At 52.7% G+C, this 18,110-nt stretch overlaps 1 protein-coding gene across 11 annotated transcripts in view; it reads right to left on the bottom strand.

The window, feature by feature from the left end:
* Positions 1-1,628: 1,628 nt before the first annotated feature.
* Positions 1,629-18,110, bottom strand: part of CHD6 (chromodomain helicase DNA binding protein 6) — a 69,830-nt gene continuing 53,348 nt past the window's right edge. For 6 of the 11 annotated variants that reach the window (XM_057399938.1, XM_057399942.1, XM_057399944.1 and 3 more), the window contains 12 exons: positions 17,808-17,868; positions 17,065-17,122; positions 16,223-16,442; positions 14,987-15,195; positions 13,120-14,673; positions 12,426-12,574; positions 11,948-12,154; positions 10,856-11,302; positions 10,010-10,201; positions 8,275-8,394; positions 7,123-7,227; positions 1,629-5,194 (listed from right to left, as the gene is read on the bottom strand). In XM_057399938.1, the coding sequence (XP_057255921.1) occupies positions 4,304-5,194; positions 7,123-7,227; positions 8,275-8,394; positions 10,010-10,201; positions 10,856-11,302; positions 11,948-12,154; positions 12,426-12,574; positions 13,120-14,673; positions 14,987-15,195; positions 16,223-16,442; positions 17,065-17,122; positions 17,808-17,868 (4,213 nt within the window). In that variant the 3' untranslated portion in view covers positions 1,629-4,303. The remainder of the gene's footprint in view (positions 5,195-7,122; positions 7,228-8,274; positions 8,395-10,009; positions 10,202-10,855; positions 11,303-11,947; positions 12,155-12,425; positions 12,575-13,119; positions 14,674-14,986; positions 15,196-16,222; positions 16,443-17,064; positions 17,123-17,807; positions 17,869-18,110) is intronic. The other 5 variants (XM_057399945.1, XM_057399949.1, XM_057399941.1 and 2 more) reach the window with 4 other exon arrangements.

The following is an 18,110-nucleotide window of genomic DNA, read 5'->3' as shown; positions in this document are numbered from 1 at the left end:
ATCAGGCCCGGCCTAAGGGCGTCCACGCGGTGCTGGTGGCGGGAGCGCTTCGAGAGCGCCGAGGTTGTGCCTGGAACGCGTGTGGGCACCGTCCCCACGGGCCGGGGCAGCTCCTGCAGCCCCTCGAAGAGGCTGTGAGAGCCGGGGCCCACAGCGCAGGCAGGGGAGGTGGTTCCAGCCTGACCACAGAGCCTGGTTTGGGTTGGAAGGGACCTTAAAGCTCACCCAGTTCCGACCCCTGCCACGGGCAGGGACACCTTCCGCTAGAGCAGCTTGCTCCAAGCCCCATCCAGCGTGTCTTAGAGGGCACTTCAACCACCACCTAATGGTTCTGTTTGGGTCAGGTGCTGCTGCTGCGGGTGTTCCACCTTCTCTCAGCTGTTGGAAGGTGGTGGGGCAGAAACATGGCAGAGCAAGCCCCACGCATAGTTACTCCTTCAGGAACAAAGATGTGCACTCCTTGGAGGGACTCAAGCTTTGTTTTTTGTGCATCTGCTCCCCCGTGAAAGATCGGTGTCCATAAAGAGAATGACAGATTCTGCCTAAATATGGGATGATACTTGCCTGCGTCCTGAGATGAAAATCAGGGACAGGAGTGCAGAGATGAGCAGCTCCAGGATGTTTCAGTCACTCACGTTAAAGGCACCTCTATCCTGCAAAACAAAACCCAGAGCGAGCTGTGCCCACCATGCCCGTCCTCCACCACCAGGTCCACTCACCTCCTACTAGAAAGTGGGCAACACACTCCTCTGATGAGACACAGCACATCAACACCAGCACAACTGCTCCTCTGTACCTGGGGCTGCAGATCCATCGAGCAGATAGCCTGCATTCCCGATGCTGGGGGGGAAGGCTGCAGTGAACTTAAAGGGAGTCTGAGGAACTGGAGAGTTCACACCATCGTTTTGCCTCCTCTGTCCCCATCCAAGATGTCTCTTCTGCCAGTACTTTCCTGCTCCTCCGTCCAAATAAAAGCAGCAGCAAAATGCCAGAACAAGGTATTCAGGCAAGGGCAGGAGGAGCAAGCAAAGACCCTTGTTTTTCCCTCTGTGCCTTTTTTCCTGGAGCTTAAAGCTTTTCCTGTGCATGCATTTATTCATCTCAAAACCCGAATTAACACCTACTCTTCTAGAGCACGAGATCCTTGCTTATGACAAGCATTTATTTGGCACCTCTTAGGATTTTACAAGGCATGGAGGAACTGAGCACCTCTTCTGCTGCGAGGTGCCACCTAAGTGCCAGGACTAACTGGCATGGGGAGGAGTCTCATGCCTGGTCCCTGGTCCTCTGCCCATCATCCAGATGAAGCAGGTCAGTAGAGCTGTTGTGCTCCGTGGTGGAGCTTGTGCTGCTCCATTGGTCAAACAGCCCACGGGGGGCAGTGACTGACCCCACACACATTGAGTTAACCCCCCCAGTGCTGGGTGAGTGAGTGCTGCTGGCCGCAGAAGGAGATTATCCCCGTATAACCTCATTCCATGGCAGGGAAAGCCATGAGCCAGCTGCAAACAGCCCTTCCCTGGAGCAAATCACATCTCACATGCACGAGAATGGAAGAATTCCACTGGGTTCAACAGCTGCTCAATGGATTCGTGCTGAGAAAAAGGCAAGTCACGTTTATCACTGAGTCAGGTGAATTAAACATTCACATATATTTGCTGGAAAAAAGATTATATACATCTGTAGCAAGGCTCTGCCAAGTCTGACAGATAAGCATCATCTAGTCACTAAATTAAAAAAATAAAAATCTGACTTTTAAACCTTGTTTTTTTTCTCTTTTTATCCATGTTCAAGAGCACAGACAGTTTATTTTGTTAGCACATTTGGTGAAGGATGTTATGTTTTGTGTGAGTAGCCATGAAAACCGGTGAGGATTTGGCATTTGGTTTTGGAAATGATGGAAAAGAAGAAGAAGCCACTTAGGCCTTACAGTCTAAATAATCCACAGAGTATATCAGGTTGCGAAAGGGTCACAAAGCAGCAGTCAAAGAGAAGCCTGAACACCCAGAGACGTAGCATACATGTCTGATAAGGAAGAACAAGGTATAGAGCATGCTGGCTAATTAAATAAATGTCACTTTAAACCCTGTTCCTTAACGCGTGTAACCCTGGGAAAACCATCCCGTAACAAGAAATGGACTCTGAAGAGATTGCTGTATCCATTCACAGTAAGGCTTTGAAGATATATGAAGTTTTATAGCATTTGTATTTTAAGGATTTAGGGCAAGTACATGTTCTTCTACTGAATAAAAAGAAAGTTAGTACTTAAAAGGTTCAAAAATATATCAATTGTGATTATTTTTTTTTACATAAATAAATTATATTGATTTTGGATTTAACAGCTGAAAAAACCCTTTCTGCTTCCACTGGAGGCAAAACTGAACAAAATGTTAGTTAAATAGAGATAGCAGCATTTCTAAGAAATCTGTCGATAGTGATACAGTATCTATGCTACAAGGATGTTATTAAATAGAACACATTTAATTATCAGGGGGGTGTGGGGGGGTTGCATTATGATTGGTTACATACTTAAAATCATCCAATCCAGAAAACTGGGAATAAATTCCGTGAAAATAGAAACCAAATGCTTTTTAGACCATGGGTAACAGACTTCTTTGAGATGCTAATTTTAACATGTACATAATTTATAATCCCAAATGTATAAAAGACAATGACAAAAAGCATCATAAATAAATAATGCAAACTGAAATAGTTATGTCAAAACATTTGGACCATCTGATAAATTAGCAAAACTGTAACAGAAAATAAGTAAAAAATACAGTAAATTGTGACAACCAAGTGTGGAACCGATTACTAGCACACTCCCAACTCCCTCACCAGCCTGCCTTTCATCTCACGCTGCACCACTGCGGCTTTGTTTCAAGTCTCAAACCATGAGCTGCAAATAGGAACAAGCCCAAGTGAAAGAAGAACTACACGAGGAGTGAAGGGGAAGGAGAAGTTGCTTGTGGCAGAGTCTCAGTACCCAGAGCTGCGGGGGGCTGACGGCATTAAAATCTGTCCGTTTAAAATGCAGACATAATCATTTGCCAGTGGAGGGCGGGGGGACTAGGAAATACTGTTCAACAGCAAACGGAATGGAAAGAAGAAGCCAAGGTCATCTCTTCACAGTCTAATGCTAGAAAAGAAGAAACTTGAGCTATGGAAGTCTCGACAGTCCTTAGAGGACTCCCCACAGAGGAAAGCTGGCCTACAGCCTGCTCCTCGTCTGCTGAAGGGACGTTGCTTCTAGGGTAAGGAGTGGGAAATATAAAAACTCAGAAAGCCTCCACCAACGTATATATAATGTTCATATACGAGCATTAAAATCAGTGTGGCCTGTTCACGGCTGGAAAAAAAACACCTTTACAGCACTTCTAATGCCATAGATGAGAACTAACGCCATAGAGGAGAACTGAAGACGAGCAGAACGATGAAGAAACCGGTAGCTACAGGTACAGTAATCCCAAAAAAGTCATGCAAGATGTGCAAAACCTTTCCAGCTCAAGCTGAAAAGTTCTTGGAGCTCTCGAGGAAAGGGCAACTAAACTCCACTTAATGCAAAACCAAACTTTGGTTTTAAGAAGTACAAAAGAATGTCTAGGTCATTATTTTCACTCGCTGCAGTTTGTCTCCAAACCTTTGAGGTGGGGGCATGATAAAGAAATTAGATCACTACCAGTTATGCTTATTTTTTTTCCTTTCAAAGAAATGAATATATGCATTTTCAATCATTAGTTATATACTTCTGTCTATACTACTATTCTAGTAACCATGATAAAATAGGGAAATACTTTAAATCAAAAAAATACACATTAGCACTTACTATAGCTGTGCTTTTTACCCCCAAATACAGGCTTTTTCGTTCAGTGTCGCTGTAGACAGAAATACCCTTGTCTGCGTGTAGACCAAGAGGTAAAGACTTTTCTTTTGCTGCTTTTTCTTCTCAAAGGAGTGAGCAATTTCGGGGGGAAGGGGGGGGGCTGTGTGTGACCGAGTACTGGATTTGCTATCGTCGGCTGGGATGAACGACTGGAAAAACAGAATGAGAATTCGGTGCCTCCCATACTAGCTAGACAACACTGTTTATCTAATAAAGTGGCAAGACCCTGCAACTATTAACATGTAGTATGTCACCAGAGGTTTCTTTTTTTCTGACAGGGAATTAGGTAGATAATATTACTCATGGAAACACAGGTTTATGAAGGTGGGGCGGGAGGGGAAGTAACAAAGAGTTTATGGGATAAGAAACTCACAAGCCACAATCTTTTTGTGTTTTTTTTTCATTGAGAAACAAAAAGTTCTAATTGGGATCGCGAGCCGCTTCGCGCTCCGGCTCCGCTGGTCCCTCCTGCTCCTTCTCTGCCGAGGACGGTGGTGTCTGCTCCGTACAGTTTTGACTGTTTGCAGCTTCCTTTTCCGGCAGTGGGACAGTCTCTGGCTCTGGGTTTGCCGTCTCCCCTTTCGCTTTCTTTCTCTTCCGTTTCTGGCTTTCCAGGTTGGCTGCCTCCGAGTGCCTGGTCTGCTGTATGCCGGGCAGCGCCATGCCGATGCCAGGGGAAAGAAACATCGAGGGATAGATCAGTCCAGGAGACATCCCTGGGATAAGGAACGGGTTAAAAGCTACAGGACTACTGGTAGTTATTGCGGATTCTGTCTGATTAGAAAACGAACTAGGACCAGGCTTCTCTTCCGAGAGAGTTTCTTTTTTCACATCCTGGCTACTCGGTTTATCCTCAGAAGCTTTCTCTGCGTTGGCTGTACCACTTTTCGTTGTGCTTGTTAACGAAGTCGGAGCGGTCGCAGTACAAGTAGTTGTCATGGGGGGGTTGAGGAGTCCTCCAACGCCAAACATCTGGGGCACAGTAGCCATGCCCGGCAGCATCATGGGCAACATACTCAGGGTGCTCTTCACGTCCTCGCCGGCAGGCACTGCTGCAAATCCAGCAGGAAACCCAACCAGCCCAGTCAGGGGGATCCCTTGCATGTTTCTCATGTTCTGAAGTCCTACCAGATCCATCCCAGCAATCAGTCCGTTCATGAACAATGGTCCCATTCCAGAGGAAGAATCTGCTACGACGCCAGGGCCTTTAATGAGGTCGCTTCGGGGCCTTCTCCCCCTGCGGCGGGGCCCCGTGTCCCGGAGCACAGGCTCGGTCAGGATGCGATTGAACTTGCTTTCCGGCAAGTAGCCCTGAGAACGAAACACACACAACAGAAAAGACCTGATGGTTATTACGGCACCAAAGGAAGCCTGGCTTCTCTGTGCTTGCATCTGCACCCCAGATGGTGTCAGCACAGAAGTATTTGCCTACATGACATGGAATTTGAGAGGCACACACAACTTTACCCCAAGGGATGCTGCCAAATGCTGCAAAACACCCTCGCTCTGCCCTGGTGTGATACTGCACCATTAAAGTGCACAGGGAGGAAAGGAGGAAGCACATTTGTACCCTGTATTTTCAGCCGAGGCCTCAGCATCAGCTGCTTGCAGCATGAGAAGTGCCGGGGCAGCTTAGCTCCCTTCCCAGCTTTAATCAGGGCTTCAGCAACAGGTCAACAATCCTGTCTTTTAGATGTGAAGGGCCAAATTTTCAATGCTCTGCAGTACAGCAAAGCTGCATGGGATGACTCGCAGAGAGGCGTCATGCTGTCTGAGGAGGTCCCAGCCAGAGATTGCCTGAGACACCAGGAAGGTTATTCTGAGCATTCAGAGGCAGCAACAAAACCCAGCGGCCACAACCAGGCGAGACTGTCCAGTAACACAGAGCAGCTTCAAACTCCATTTTCAGCATTCTTATCACACACATTTAGACATTTCCCTTTGTGGCTCCCTTGAGTTTCAACACTGCCGTTCTTTGAGCCATTTCCAATAATAGATTTAGGTAGGAAAAGTAGTTCCCATTGACACCTGCAGTGCAGAGCCTGGAATCGGATGACCCTGCAGGCTGCACGTCTACTGCCCAAAGAGGGAGAATCTTCTGCTCTGCTCCCACTGGCACATGGGAGAACCAGCATGTGGCCACCACTGTGCCTGGGCTCCATGGGGCAGCCAACCCCATGCTCCTGCCTGCCCAAGCATCCAGAGCAGCCGGATGTCCCTCTGCATGCATGTGCCGGGATGGATGCACACTGCACTCGCCCGAAGCAAAGTGCGGATGGGGCTCAGGGGTGCGAATGCTCACGGGCATGCAGCGGGTGCCCGGGGTGGTGGCCAGGCACACAGCTATTCCTATCAGCAAACAGACCATTCCCTGTGAATGAGGGTGAGGAAGAGCTGCCAGCTCACACAAGTCCGGCTGCCTGGACGGGGAGCTGTTCCCTGGGGAGTGGGACAGACCATGCCAAATCTCCAGCGCTAATTAAAAGTGATTTTGAGAGCAGTACAAACCTCGTAAGCCAATTGATTCCCCTTCCATCCCCCTGCAAGGGCATCACACAAACCACGGCAGCCCCAAAACCAGGGAACAGGAGAGAGGGAGCACAGGGAAAAGTCTGGGTAAGGCCAGCCCGCAGGGTGGGGAAGGGAGATCCAGCAACAGCCATGTGCCGGAGGGGACAGCTCTCCTCTTCCTCCTCTGCCACACACTGGGGCAGGGACTGGCGTGACAAACAGCGTGAATGAACGCGGCGAGGCTCATCTCCATCCTGCCCCTCTCCCTGCCAATGCCTGAGCCTTCAGGCCTGGTGACCAGGCCCAGGGCTGCACAGGCAGTTTGCAGGAGCTGGTGAAAAGCCTTTGCTGAGGGTAGTTTTGAAAATTTGACCCATGAGGATGTGTTTTGTCCACTCCCTGACATCCAGCACCCGCATTACTGCTCCTGGGGCATTTCTATTGCCCCTGCTATTGCTAAGCATCCCGAGCCTTTCTGGACAGCCACCCTGTGGTGCTGAGCCCCGTTCCCAGGGCATTGAACCCCTGCTCTCCTCCATCCTCTGGCCACGCTGTTGAGCTGCGGCAAGTGCCCAACCTCCCTCTCTGCCATGCGAGTGGTCCCGGTGCTGCCGGCCCTGCAGCTCTCCCCTCCCAGCTCCCAGCTCCTCACTGGAGAAAGGTTGTGGGGATGGGGAGGGGAAAGAAAAGATGACATGATACAGATTTCTCCAAAAGCTCTAACTTACTGAAAGCTTAACAATGTCAGCCCAGTCAGCTGCAACAGCATACTCCAAGTTTGCATCAAGCCACCTTGGCAATTCCTTCAATGCTGGTGCCGTGGCTCCCCCTAACTATAAAACACAGCACAAGGATGACCTCTATTGCAGAAAGAGTTATGTAAAATAATACAAGAAATATGATTACACTTCCCCTAGCTCCTTGTTTTGGGCTGCAATTTGGCTGGGGGAGAGGCTCTTCCCTTGCTACACATCTTTGCAGGACTCGGTATGCGCCTGCTGCCTCCAGACACACTGTTCAAGGGAGAGAGGGCAAGTTCAGCCTCTGTGGCCCATCCCATCGTCCTCCCCATGAGCAAGTGATGGGGGCAGAGCTTCTCTAAAAGACACGCTCAGAGCCAGACAAACCCACCCATTCACCCAGGTCTCCAACGGCCATTATGGGTGTAACAGAGGGGAACACAGACATGGCTGGAACAGCCTCTTTCTGCCTCACTCTTTAGTTTTGGGTTTAGATGTGATTAACGTCACATCACCTTCTGACCTACTGCAGTCCTGGGCGTGTTTAAGAACTAAATTTGGTGGAAAGTATCCCTGAACATCCCTTCTCATTCAGAGAGGCGAGCATCAGTGCACTGGGGAGTAAACGGCAGACAAGTAAATCCATGCTCTTTGCTCAGTAAGCAAGAAAAAGCCCTTTAAACCCTCCACTTCCTGCATGTGCAGCCCTTGGGTGGGTATTGGTGTGCTCTGCCTGCACCTCGTAAGGAGGAACAAACTAAAGACATCTGCATGGCAGTATTACAATTTGTAGCGTACTGCAGTGAATCCAAGGGGAACAATCAAATCTGGAACACAAAGCACCAGCACACACCAGGGCTGTGCTGATGGTGGCTTTAAAGCCAAAGGCTGAATCCCTTTGCCACTGCGGGGTCTGTGTGCCCTGGCAAGGGTGAACGCTCAAGACTTCCCTTTACACAGAAAGTCACTCATTGTTCAGGTTTGTGTCCCCTTGGGCACACACATCACAGGACAGTGTAGATCAGTGACGTGCTTGTCCTTTCCATAGGCTCCTCTGGATTAATCTCCCCCAGGTGAGCTCAGGGTGTGCTAAGCATCGCAAGTTACCAAGGGCAGAGCACAGAACAGGCCTTCGCTTACCCGCCGTCCGGTACCCTTATGTACCACAGGCACCCGCTCCTCTCCCGAGAGTGAGCTAATGTCCAATTTGCTGGGGTCCTTGCAGCGTTGCCTCCTCTGCTTGGGCTTGTCTGAAAAACTCTGGAGTGCAAACAAGACAACGTTAATGAGACTGGATGGCTTCATGAGCCTGGGCGGCCACAAGCCCTGCAGGACTGCAGCATGGATGAGCTCCTGAGGGACAGAGGGTCCCTGCAGCCTTGGCCGGGAGCAGCGGAAGCGGCACAGGCTGGTCTCTGCCACAGGGCCAGCTCCCAAATGAGCACTATGGATTTTTGTACATGTAAAGGGGTTTTTGTGTACCCCACTTGGACTGCTCCAGCCCTTTCTAATTCCCCTCCAGTCCTACAACTGCCAATTGATATATGTGCATCTGTAAACACAGCGCTAACCACAGCTAGGAAAGAAAGAGAGAATAGGTCTGCGTGTGCCATCTCGTGTCAGTCTGACATCTGCTCATCTGTTCTTTGGTTTACTCCTATTTCAGCTGTTCCCACAGCAGAGAGGCTGCACCGTGTCTCTTTGGGATCAGAGCCCTTCAGGACCACAATGTACAGAGTTAGAGCTGAGTTGTTGCATATCCCCTACCTACACTGAGTCCCAGCATCAACGCGCCTGTGGGAATGAGGCATTATAATGAACTACTGCAGGCTCTCATTCCTGAGAGTCAAAGAAAAGCCCCCGAGCGTGGTCTGTCCTTCAACAAGCTGAGCTGCTGCAGTGCCCCAGAGCAGCTTCCAATCAATCCCACCTGGAGAGACGACACTGAGGCCTTGCTGGGGACAAGAGGTTCACCAGTAGCACAGCCAGACTGGGTGAGCTCCACTAAGTCCCCATGGAAGGCAGGATGATGGAAATGCACCACCACCATCTGACTCCTCCTTGCAGTGCTCCTGGGAGCCTGGCCTTGGGCACAGAGCTGCCCATGTCTCCAGACTTTGAAAAGCAAGGGCCATTCTGCCCGAGCAAACACTGGTCTCCTCATCTCTTATCTCTAATGAGCTCCAAATCACTACAGGCTTGCATGTACTCCAAGCTTCAGGGAATCCCTGCCTCAGGCATACAATCCTCCAGGACCAAGATGCAGTCTTTTATGTATTATTACAGTTCCTACTCTGTTTTACAGCGTGTACTCTGCCTACCACATGGTCTAATAGGCTAAATAAGCTGAAACCTGGAGCAAACCAACCTATAAAACCAAGAGGCAGATGCTTATGAAACAATAAGAAGAACCAGACAGACTTTGCACCCCACTTTCTTACAGCACCCACAGCCATGCAACCTTTGCAGCCAGCAACACAGCCACTCAGTCCAGTTTTTAATATGAAGAAGTTTCCTTTTGTCTGGGAACCTTGTTTAATACAACAGCACTGCCTAAAATGAGGCAGAGGGAGCAACGCCGACAGACCTTGAGCATCCCAAATCTCTCTTGCCATTTTTCTCCCCACCTTGGCACTTCTGGAAGACACTGGCCTAATAGTGTATTAGGCAGATGGATGCATTGGAGGTGGGGCAGAATAATGCAGCTCAGCAAGTGCCTTTCACTGCAGTAAAGTCCTGCAGACAGCCCTGATGAACACCACGAGCCACGGTATAGGGAAAAAGCCCTGAACTTAGGACAACCACAGAAGAGCTAACGCACAGGGCAGCACACAGGACAGACACACACACACGTGCCACCGAGGGCCACCCTTACTGTGCCAAAGCCAGGAACTTCGAGTGTGTAGTCGGACTGCTGACGGAGCCAGTCGAGGAGACTCTTATTCGGGACAGCCTTCTCTGCTTGGCTGCCTGCAGCTGGGACTGGCTGTGGAGTTGAGGTAGCAGCAACCGGCCCATCGGGGAGGGGACTGTTCTGAGGGGGCTGCGGCTGGTCTTCCTGAACATCCTGGTGTGGAGGGAAGAGCAGAGGGAGCCCATCAGCAGCATGTGGTGATGCACACAGACCCAATAAGAAGAGATCTGCTCCTGTCACATAGATTAATCCACATATTCCCCAGCACCTGTTCCTTCAAGCATCACCACCACATTACACTTGCGCTCTGTCCCCAGCACTGGTGGCATGAAAGGCAAAGAGAACTGGGAGATGCTTCTGAACTCACCTTGAAACACCCTAATCACCAGGAAGACCAACCAGATCACTTATAAAATTGGTCTAGAGGGACTGGTCTTGCACCCAGAGCCCCATTCTTCTTTGAGCGGATCCCAGAGTAGAAGGGGAAAGGACACAGCAGGCTCTTGGCCATATGTCCAATGCAGTCAAGGACCCTTCCTCATGTTCTCTAATCCTAGACACTCCCTGAAGTGGGGCAGCTGCTTTTGGTAACACTTAGCAGGACTCAAACACTCCAGAGTGCTGCAAGGCAGAAGGAAAACTTCCCTTCCTCCCTGAACTGATATCTGCTCTTGCCTGCTCCAGCACAAGCCAAGCTGTCCTGGAGGAAGTCCTGCACTGTTGTGGGCAGCAGAGCTTGTAGGGGAGCACTGGACTATGAGACAAATCGTGCTGAATCCACGTGAGAAGGGGGGAGCATCAACCCACCTGCAGCCTGGTTGGAAGAGGCCTCTCCTTCAAGAAGATGAGGTCCATCCCTTCTACATTTTTTCTCCTGCCCCGTCTCCTCCTCATGGCAGCATCATCTCTCCGGAGGCTGCCATTCACTATTTGTCCCGTGACAGGATGGATTAACCCTGCCTGGAGGATGCCAGACAAGTCCATGCCCAGGGAACCCTGAAGGGTGTTCACAGTCCCCAGCTTGGTCATGTTTGTATTCAGGGGGAAAGGAGAGGAGTTCCCCGGGGACCCGTCAGAGGCTCTGGACAAGTCCACTGCTGTGTCGCGCCAGCCGTTCAGCACAATGGGTGGATGAACATGGGCTGCTGTCAGCTGCTCCAAGCTCCTCTGTTTGGCATCTCTCTCCATCTCAAATTCATAGGGCCTCCTGTGCTTCCGCTCATCCTTTGCAAAGGCAGGGGTCAGGAAGCCTTCCTGTGTGTATCAAAGCCACAAAGATGGTTACAGCTGCTCACACACTGCCCAGGGATCACAGCTCTTAACACTGAGCTAAGTCAGGCTCTTCTGCCTCTGCAGAAACCCTGAAGGATGCCCTTCCCTGGGCACATCAACCTCTCTTTCCCTCTGTGGGGATGGTGCAGGAACACCCTCACATACACTTTGATCCCCTACAGTGCTGGAACCCTGGGTGCTCCAGGCTGGGTTCCAGGCCAGCAGCTTCTCTTTTCATGGTGTCCAACAGCAAGAGGAGATGGGAGCTGGTGATTAATGTGGCAGTGCCTTCTTGTGCACCTACTGTTTTGGGACACCAGGGCAGTGTCTCCTTTTTCCCCTGATCATGCTGTGGGCTCTGGCACTGACTCTGGAAGCACTTCTACAGCTACAGAACAGCTGTCTTCCCAGGAGGGAAGCAGGGCTCACAGGGGACTGAGAGCACAGGAAGCTTACCAGGAGCTCCCAATGAAGAGGACCAAGTGGCTCAAGCCACGTGTTATACAGCGCAAGTGGCACCAAAAGGCAGGGAGAACCCAGATCCCTCTTGGAAAACTCTTGACCATTTCTAGGCAATTCTTCACCCCAAAGTCCCAAGCCTGTCCCTGCCCAATGCCCCCCCCATACCTTTTGTACCTGTGAGATTAACACCCCATTATTGAAGCTGGGGTCAGAGGCTTCTGACTCAGCAAAACTGTTCCTGCTGCCGGCATTGCTGGGTACCGCTGGAGCTGTCAGCAGGGTCGGTGTTTCAAACTGCTGGCTGGAGGAAGGCCACTTGCCCTTCAGGATGGCATGGCAGATGTTGTCTATGCGGTTGATGATCACACGGTCCTGCAAACAGAATTGGATGGTGGCAGGCTAGGATCTGAATGAGTGACTCAGGATTAAAGACAAACTCAGTTGACATGACCTCAGCCTGGCAGAAAACTGCTTTGGGGAAGGCATGTCCCAAATGGGTTCTTGGGAAGAGCACCCCTGTTAGAGCATCCATGGGGAGACATATGGGGAGGACCAGGAGGCAGAGCTGGAGGTGTGTGAGCTACTGCTGGCCAGGACCACGCAGTAACACTTGCAATACACACAGTGTTGATTTTAAACTCACTTTAGGCCACTCAGAGAAGGAGTAAAGTGTCTTCTCCTGCAGCAGCTGGGCTATGGTCGGTGCCCGGGCATCCTGAAGGTCATCAATCTCCCCGGGCAGGACAGAAGCAGAACTCTTGCTCTCTTCCTCCATGTACTTCTCTGAACCATCTGAGGGACCAACAGAGAACAGAGATCATCACCACCCTGCCTCTCTTGCCCTACTGAGGCAAGAGCAACTCTTCACCCTTTCCCACCCCAGCACCCAGCTGGTTCCACAAGGGTCCCTTTTCCCAGCCAGCCACCAAGAAATGCATCAGCCCTGGCTCATGGCAGGCAGCCCGCACTGCTCAGGAAGGGCAAACATTCCCGTGGGCTGAGTCTGGGAGGACTCTGCTGCAGTGGCCACCATCCCCATACCACAGGCTCCCACAGGCAGCTTTCTTTTCTGAAAGCAAGTGCTTTCAGGCACTGTCCTGTGCCAGGAAGGGAAGGGTGTCCTACGGTCCATGGGATGCTCATGGCAGAGGGGCTGCTGGGGCTAACAGTGGGTGGCTGTGGCAAACACAGCCACAACCCTTTGTTCCCCAGTCACACCAGCTAGAGTGAGCCCCTGGGGGCTCAGCACCCCCAAGGCTGTGGCTCTGCTGGGAGGTCAGCAGGTCCCTCCCACCCCAGAGGTGACTGATTAACAGAGGGAGCTCTTAGGAGCATACCTTGACTCTGGCTGCTGCTGGCTTTCTCCCCATCATGCTCTTCTTGCTTCACCCCCTGGGGCTCAGGGTGCAGGGCATCTCTGTAGCCTGCCTGCCCCTCAGCCCCTCGGCCCCAGGCTTCCACCCCAGCACGGGGGTGCTCTGCCCCTGGGCGCCCCAGCATTGGGGCAGGCAGGCTGAAAGCCTGGCCATGAGCCTGTCCCGGTGAGTGCTGCAGGGTGCTCTCCTCATCCAAGCCATGCTCCTCCCGGCCTTCTGTCCCGGGCTCCCCCAGCCCTTCGGGTGTCCCCAGCCCCAGGGACTCTCTCTCGCCATTCACATCTTCTGGGCAAGTGTCCTCGGGTGTGCGGAGGCCAGAGCTCTGCTCCTCACCCCCCAGTTCATTGGCCTCAGGGTCACAGCCAGCCCTGGTTCTGGGAGCACTCAAGATTTCTACAGCATCTGCTGCTGCCTCAGAGTTGTCATCATCCTCCTCTTCCTCCTCATCTTCCTCGCTGTGGCTCTGACTTGGCCCTGACTTTGCCTCCATTCCTTTCTCCTGCAGCAGATTGATGAACCTCTGCTCAGGAGGAACCTTGATTTCATAGTTACGAAGAGTGGGACTGTAGAGCCCCATGCTTATGACCCCTTCCATGGCAGCGTGCTCAGGCAGCACTGACGCAGGGCTGGTGAGGTCTCCCTTCTGCTGCAGGGCTTCACAGAGCTCTGCTGGGATGCTCTGTGAAGGGTCGCTTTCGGGGGTAGAAGGTGAAGGCTCAGCTTCCTCGTTCTGACTGTCCATTCGGTCACAGCCCACCTGCAAACCCTCTAGGAAGGGAGTCTCTCTCATGGCATCAGCATCGTAGCTGGATGGATCCTCGTCCCCCTCCAGCTTGCCCTCAGAGAGTTTAGCAACGCTGCTTCCAACATCTGGGCAACTTGGGCTGTCTCGAGCAAGGGAGCTTTGCTCACTGTTACAGGCCTTCTCGTCGTACATCATGCACACCAACGAGTCCGGCAAAGAGCTCTCGTCATAGTTACTGGACATGATGTCCTGGACTTTAGACATGAAGGTTTCACAGTTTGCATCCAGCGGACTGCCCCCAGCCTGGGACATTGTATTGTCTACAGCTTCCAGCTTCATCTGACCCTCGGCTTCATTCTCCAGGGACTCACAGGTCCGGTCCACCTGGCTGTACAGAGGGGAACTGTAGAGTTTGGAGTTAGTCTGGTAAAGGCAGCACAGGGTTTCTGGGGCTGGGAGCCCCGTTCTTTTGTTCTGGGCATAGTTCCTGTACGCATCTAAAAAAGACAGCTGGGGGTCATTCATGATGTAGTAGTCGGTGCGATTCAGGCCGTGCTTGGCGGTGCCGATGAGCAGGTCCCGGTCGTGTTTGCCACACTCCCACCACACAGGCAGGTAGAGGCTGGGCCGGCACAGCTTGAGCCGCTCGTGGAGCTGCGGACACTTGAGCACTTGCTCGCGCACCTTCCGCAGCAGCTCGATGCGATACAGGGTCCTGGCAGCACGCTCCTCCGTGATGGGCTCCACGTAGATGTCGGGGTCTGGGGGACCTACAGCAGGGATAGAAAAGCCAAGGCCACGTTATACACATCGATGAGAGGTACTCGGAGCAAGGGGAGTGTTTGCAGTTGAGGCTTCTTTTCCCAGCCTCAGCACCTTCCATTCATTTGCCACCAAATGGACGTGTGGGTGTAAACTGCCTTGACTTTAGCAGCTGGACCAGGAGCAGCACTCGACTGCCTCCAACTGTCCCTGAAACCCTTCCCTTGCTCTCCTGCTCCACAAGAGCAGTGGGACCATTTCTGACCTATGGCCATGTGGACCTACTGTTACCCCTCCACAGACCACGAAATTTCCACTCACCATCCTCTTTCCACAGCGGGAGACCACAGACGTTCTTGCACATGGCCACAAAGCTGTAGAAGTACTTCTCCAGGCTTTCATCTGTCTTCTTCTCCAGTCGAGAGATGGCTCGGAACTGAGTCCAGTCAAAGATCTTTTTCTCCTGGTCATAGATAACCCCAAAGGAGGAGACGGTGCGGTAGAAATCTGCCTGCTCCCTCCTGGTCCACCTGTGGGGTATGGAGGAGACATGAACACCACTGAGATACATTCTGGTCCCAGCGTGGGCAAGGCACCAGGCAGAGGCTCAGAGAGGACTATCTAGTTACTGCCTATCGGTTTTGGAGCAGCTGCCAGGAGAATCACACTAGGAATTAGAAAGGAAGGTCCTGCAGACACAGCTCTCATCCAGAGGGAAACTGGGACTGGGGTTCATTGCTGTAAGGGTCGCAGTATCCACACATTCTGCTGACCCCTGTGGACTCCTGGAGTGGGTGCCAGCCCCTCCCCACTGAAGGAAAGCAACCACGCTGCTTTCAGGGGGGCTCAGTTACAGCACTGTTAGAGCCCAACTTTCACTCTGGTTTGGACCCTGTGAGCTTCCACCTCGTGCGAATCTCTCCAAGGAATGATCCAGGACAGGGATGGTGAAGAGTATCCTGGACAAATGCAGCCCTGGGGCAAACAGGCCACGGAGAACAGAGCAGGGTGCAAACTGCAGGACAAGAGCAGGAACAGGTCATGGCAGGGAAAGGTGAGTGCCAGGAGGGTCCCACCATCTTTTCATTTACTGGGATACAAACAGAATGAGAGCAGAGCACCACCAGGATATGCCATGGGGCTCCCAAGGCCATGAGCAAGAGCCTAATTCAGTGGTGTGAGAGACACGAGGGTCAAAAAGGCTGCACACACAGGCTGTGACAGTGCTTGTGTGTCACTCCTCAGCCACAGTGTGTCCCAAGCACACAACCCTGCTCAGCAGCACTGTTCTGCTGGGGCTGGAGGTGATCCCTGGCCCAGCAAATGCTGGATTTGATCCTGGGGAGCTGTCTCCTTGCTTCCTTTCACCATGTCACCAGTACCATGAAGGCTGATCCCCAGCTAGCCTGGCTGCTGGAGCCACCAGGCTCCCTTGTGCATGGGAACAGCTTTCCCTGCCCAGCAAGGACCCCCATGCCAGCCGTGGTGACATCTACCTGGGCGCAAGGATTTCGACTGGCCTCAATCAGCTCTGGAAAGGACATTCTGCTGCGTTACCTTTTCTGCATTTCTTTGTTCACAGAGTCCATCTCGGAGGCTCTCCGGAACATCTCGTCCTGCAGCCAGTATCCATGGTTACCAGGCATGAGCATCTCAGCACGCGGAGGCAGCTCTTTGCGGTTGCAGCGCTGGTAGACGGTGACAAGCCTCCGCAGTCTGGCTGTGAGAGCAGATGAGACAGGCCAGCAGGATCTGTCTGAGTCGGAGCCATCCTGGGCTTCAAACATCAGCAAGGACATTAGTATTTAATGCACACTCAAAGCCATGGGGTCCCGCATCCCTCCAGCCCAGCTCTGAGAGCTCCCTCCTGCCTCTGCCCTCCCACAGGGGATGCCGAGAATCAGTCATAACTGGGGGACTGTGGTGACCATCCCTGGGCCTCTGCACCCCAAAAGCTGCTGTCTCACAGCCTCACCATATCTCAGCTTCCTTCAGAGAGGCAGAGATCAGGGTAGGAATGACAACTCCAGGCCAGGCTGTGCATGGGAGAGGACTGCAGATGCCTGCTCAGCAGCAGAGCCAGCCAGCCCATGCTATCTTCCAGCAATGCTGAGACCAGCATGCTCATCTCACACAGGCAACTGCATGGACAAGGGCAGGCGAATGGCTTTGGGTCACCCCTGACTGGCTTTGGTTGGGACCACCTATTCAGGAGCCTGGCTGCCCTGCCATAGACATGGGTCAGACATGACTCCTCCTGCCCAGGTTAAGCTACCTCACCCATTATCACTAACACAGAGCAGTGTCCCCCCAGCCCAGCAGTGCCCGTCTCAGTGCCCCGGCTGTGCCGTGCCAGCCCTGGGAAGCCCTGCACGATGCTGCAGGAGACACGGCCTCACCTGCCGCTGGCTCGTCCCGCTTCTCACTGGCTTCACCCACCCCAGCGGCCACGATGTCCTGCAGAAGGAAACCATGAGAGAGGGCTGCCAGCCCCGCACACAGCACCCCGTACCCACAGCCACCCAGGTTGAGGGTGACAGGACAGGCAGAGCTGCGTGTCCTGGGCCCTAGGGCTGCGGTTAGGCTGCCCTCAGCACACACAGGGGAGGTGACAGCTCACAGGGGCAGTTCTATCCGTTTTAAGCTTGGAGGGGAGGTCCACCACCATGACACAGGCTGCAGAGCCACTGCCCAGGACAGTTAAAGTGCACAGCTTCTGCTGCCCAAATGAACTCCACACCCTCCTGTGCTGCCTTGTTCACTGCTCTTCCTCTTTCCCCATGGCCATTCCTTTTAGGACACCACCAACTCCTCTGCCAGGGCCCCACGTGGCTCCTGAAGCTGAGTATTGAGATCCAGCCCCCCTTGGCCATTCCCAGCCAATCCCCCTCAGCTGCCCACAAGGGAGATGCTGCCCAGGTCTGCAGGAAACACACAGAGGCAACAACAGAAGCTGAGATGACACAGACTGCAGGGCAGAGCCCACGTATGGCACAGCAAAGCCGGCACAGGGCTGGGTCACCTCCAGTGGAGGTTCCCCAGTGCCTCACAGCAGAGCTGATGGAGCCAAGCCTGCAGCACAGGGCAGGAGGGAAGGCCTGGCGGCAGCAGATGTTCACTGATCACTGTGAATCCCACTCACCTCCTGCTTTGGCAGCCCTTCCAGCTTTTCTCCACTGCCCTCTTCCTTCTCCATGCAGCCCCTGGGTAAGAGAATGAATTAGTCCCTGGCAGCAGCAGCACAGCACCTCTGGCTGTGCCACTCGTTGGCAGGAGGGAGGAGAGAGTGGTGCTCATGTTTCATACTCCCCCTGCTTTCTGCCTTGCCCGTTGTGCTCTGATGCAGTCTGCTTCCTTCCTCCCCCCTGCACACAGCCCTCCCCACTGCCAGCACAGCCCCAGGAGTGACCCAGGCAGCCCCCAAGAGCTCTGCTCCATCCCTGCC

The sequence above is a fragment of the Pezoporus wallicus genome, unplaced genomic scaffold (assembly GCF_028554395.1).
Source record: "Pezoporus wallicus isolate ANWC-B61680 ecotype Strahan unplaced genomic scaffold, APGP_CSIRO_Pwel_v1 contig_13267, whole genome shotgun sequence".
NCBI classification, from domain to species: Eukaryota; Metazoa; Chordata; class Aves; order Psittaciformes; family Psittacidae; genus Pezoporus; species Pezoporus wallicus.
The sequence above is the reverse complement of the archived record's forward strand: the minus strand, read 5'-3'. Positions and strand labels throughout refer to the sequence as shown.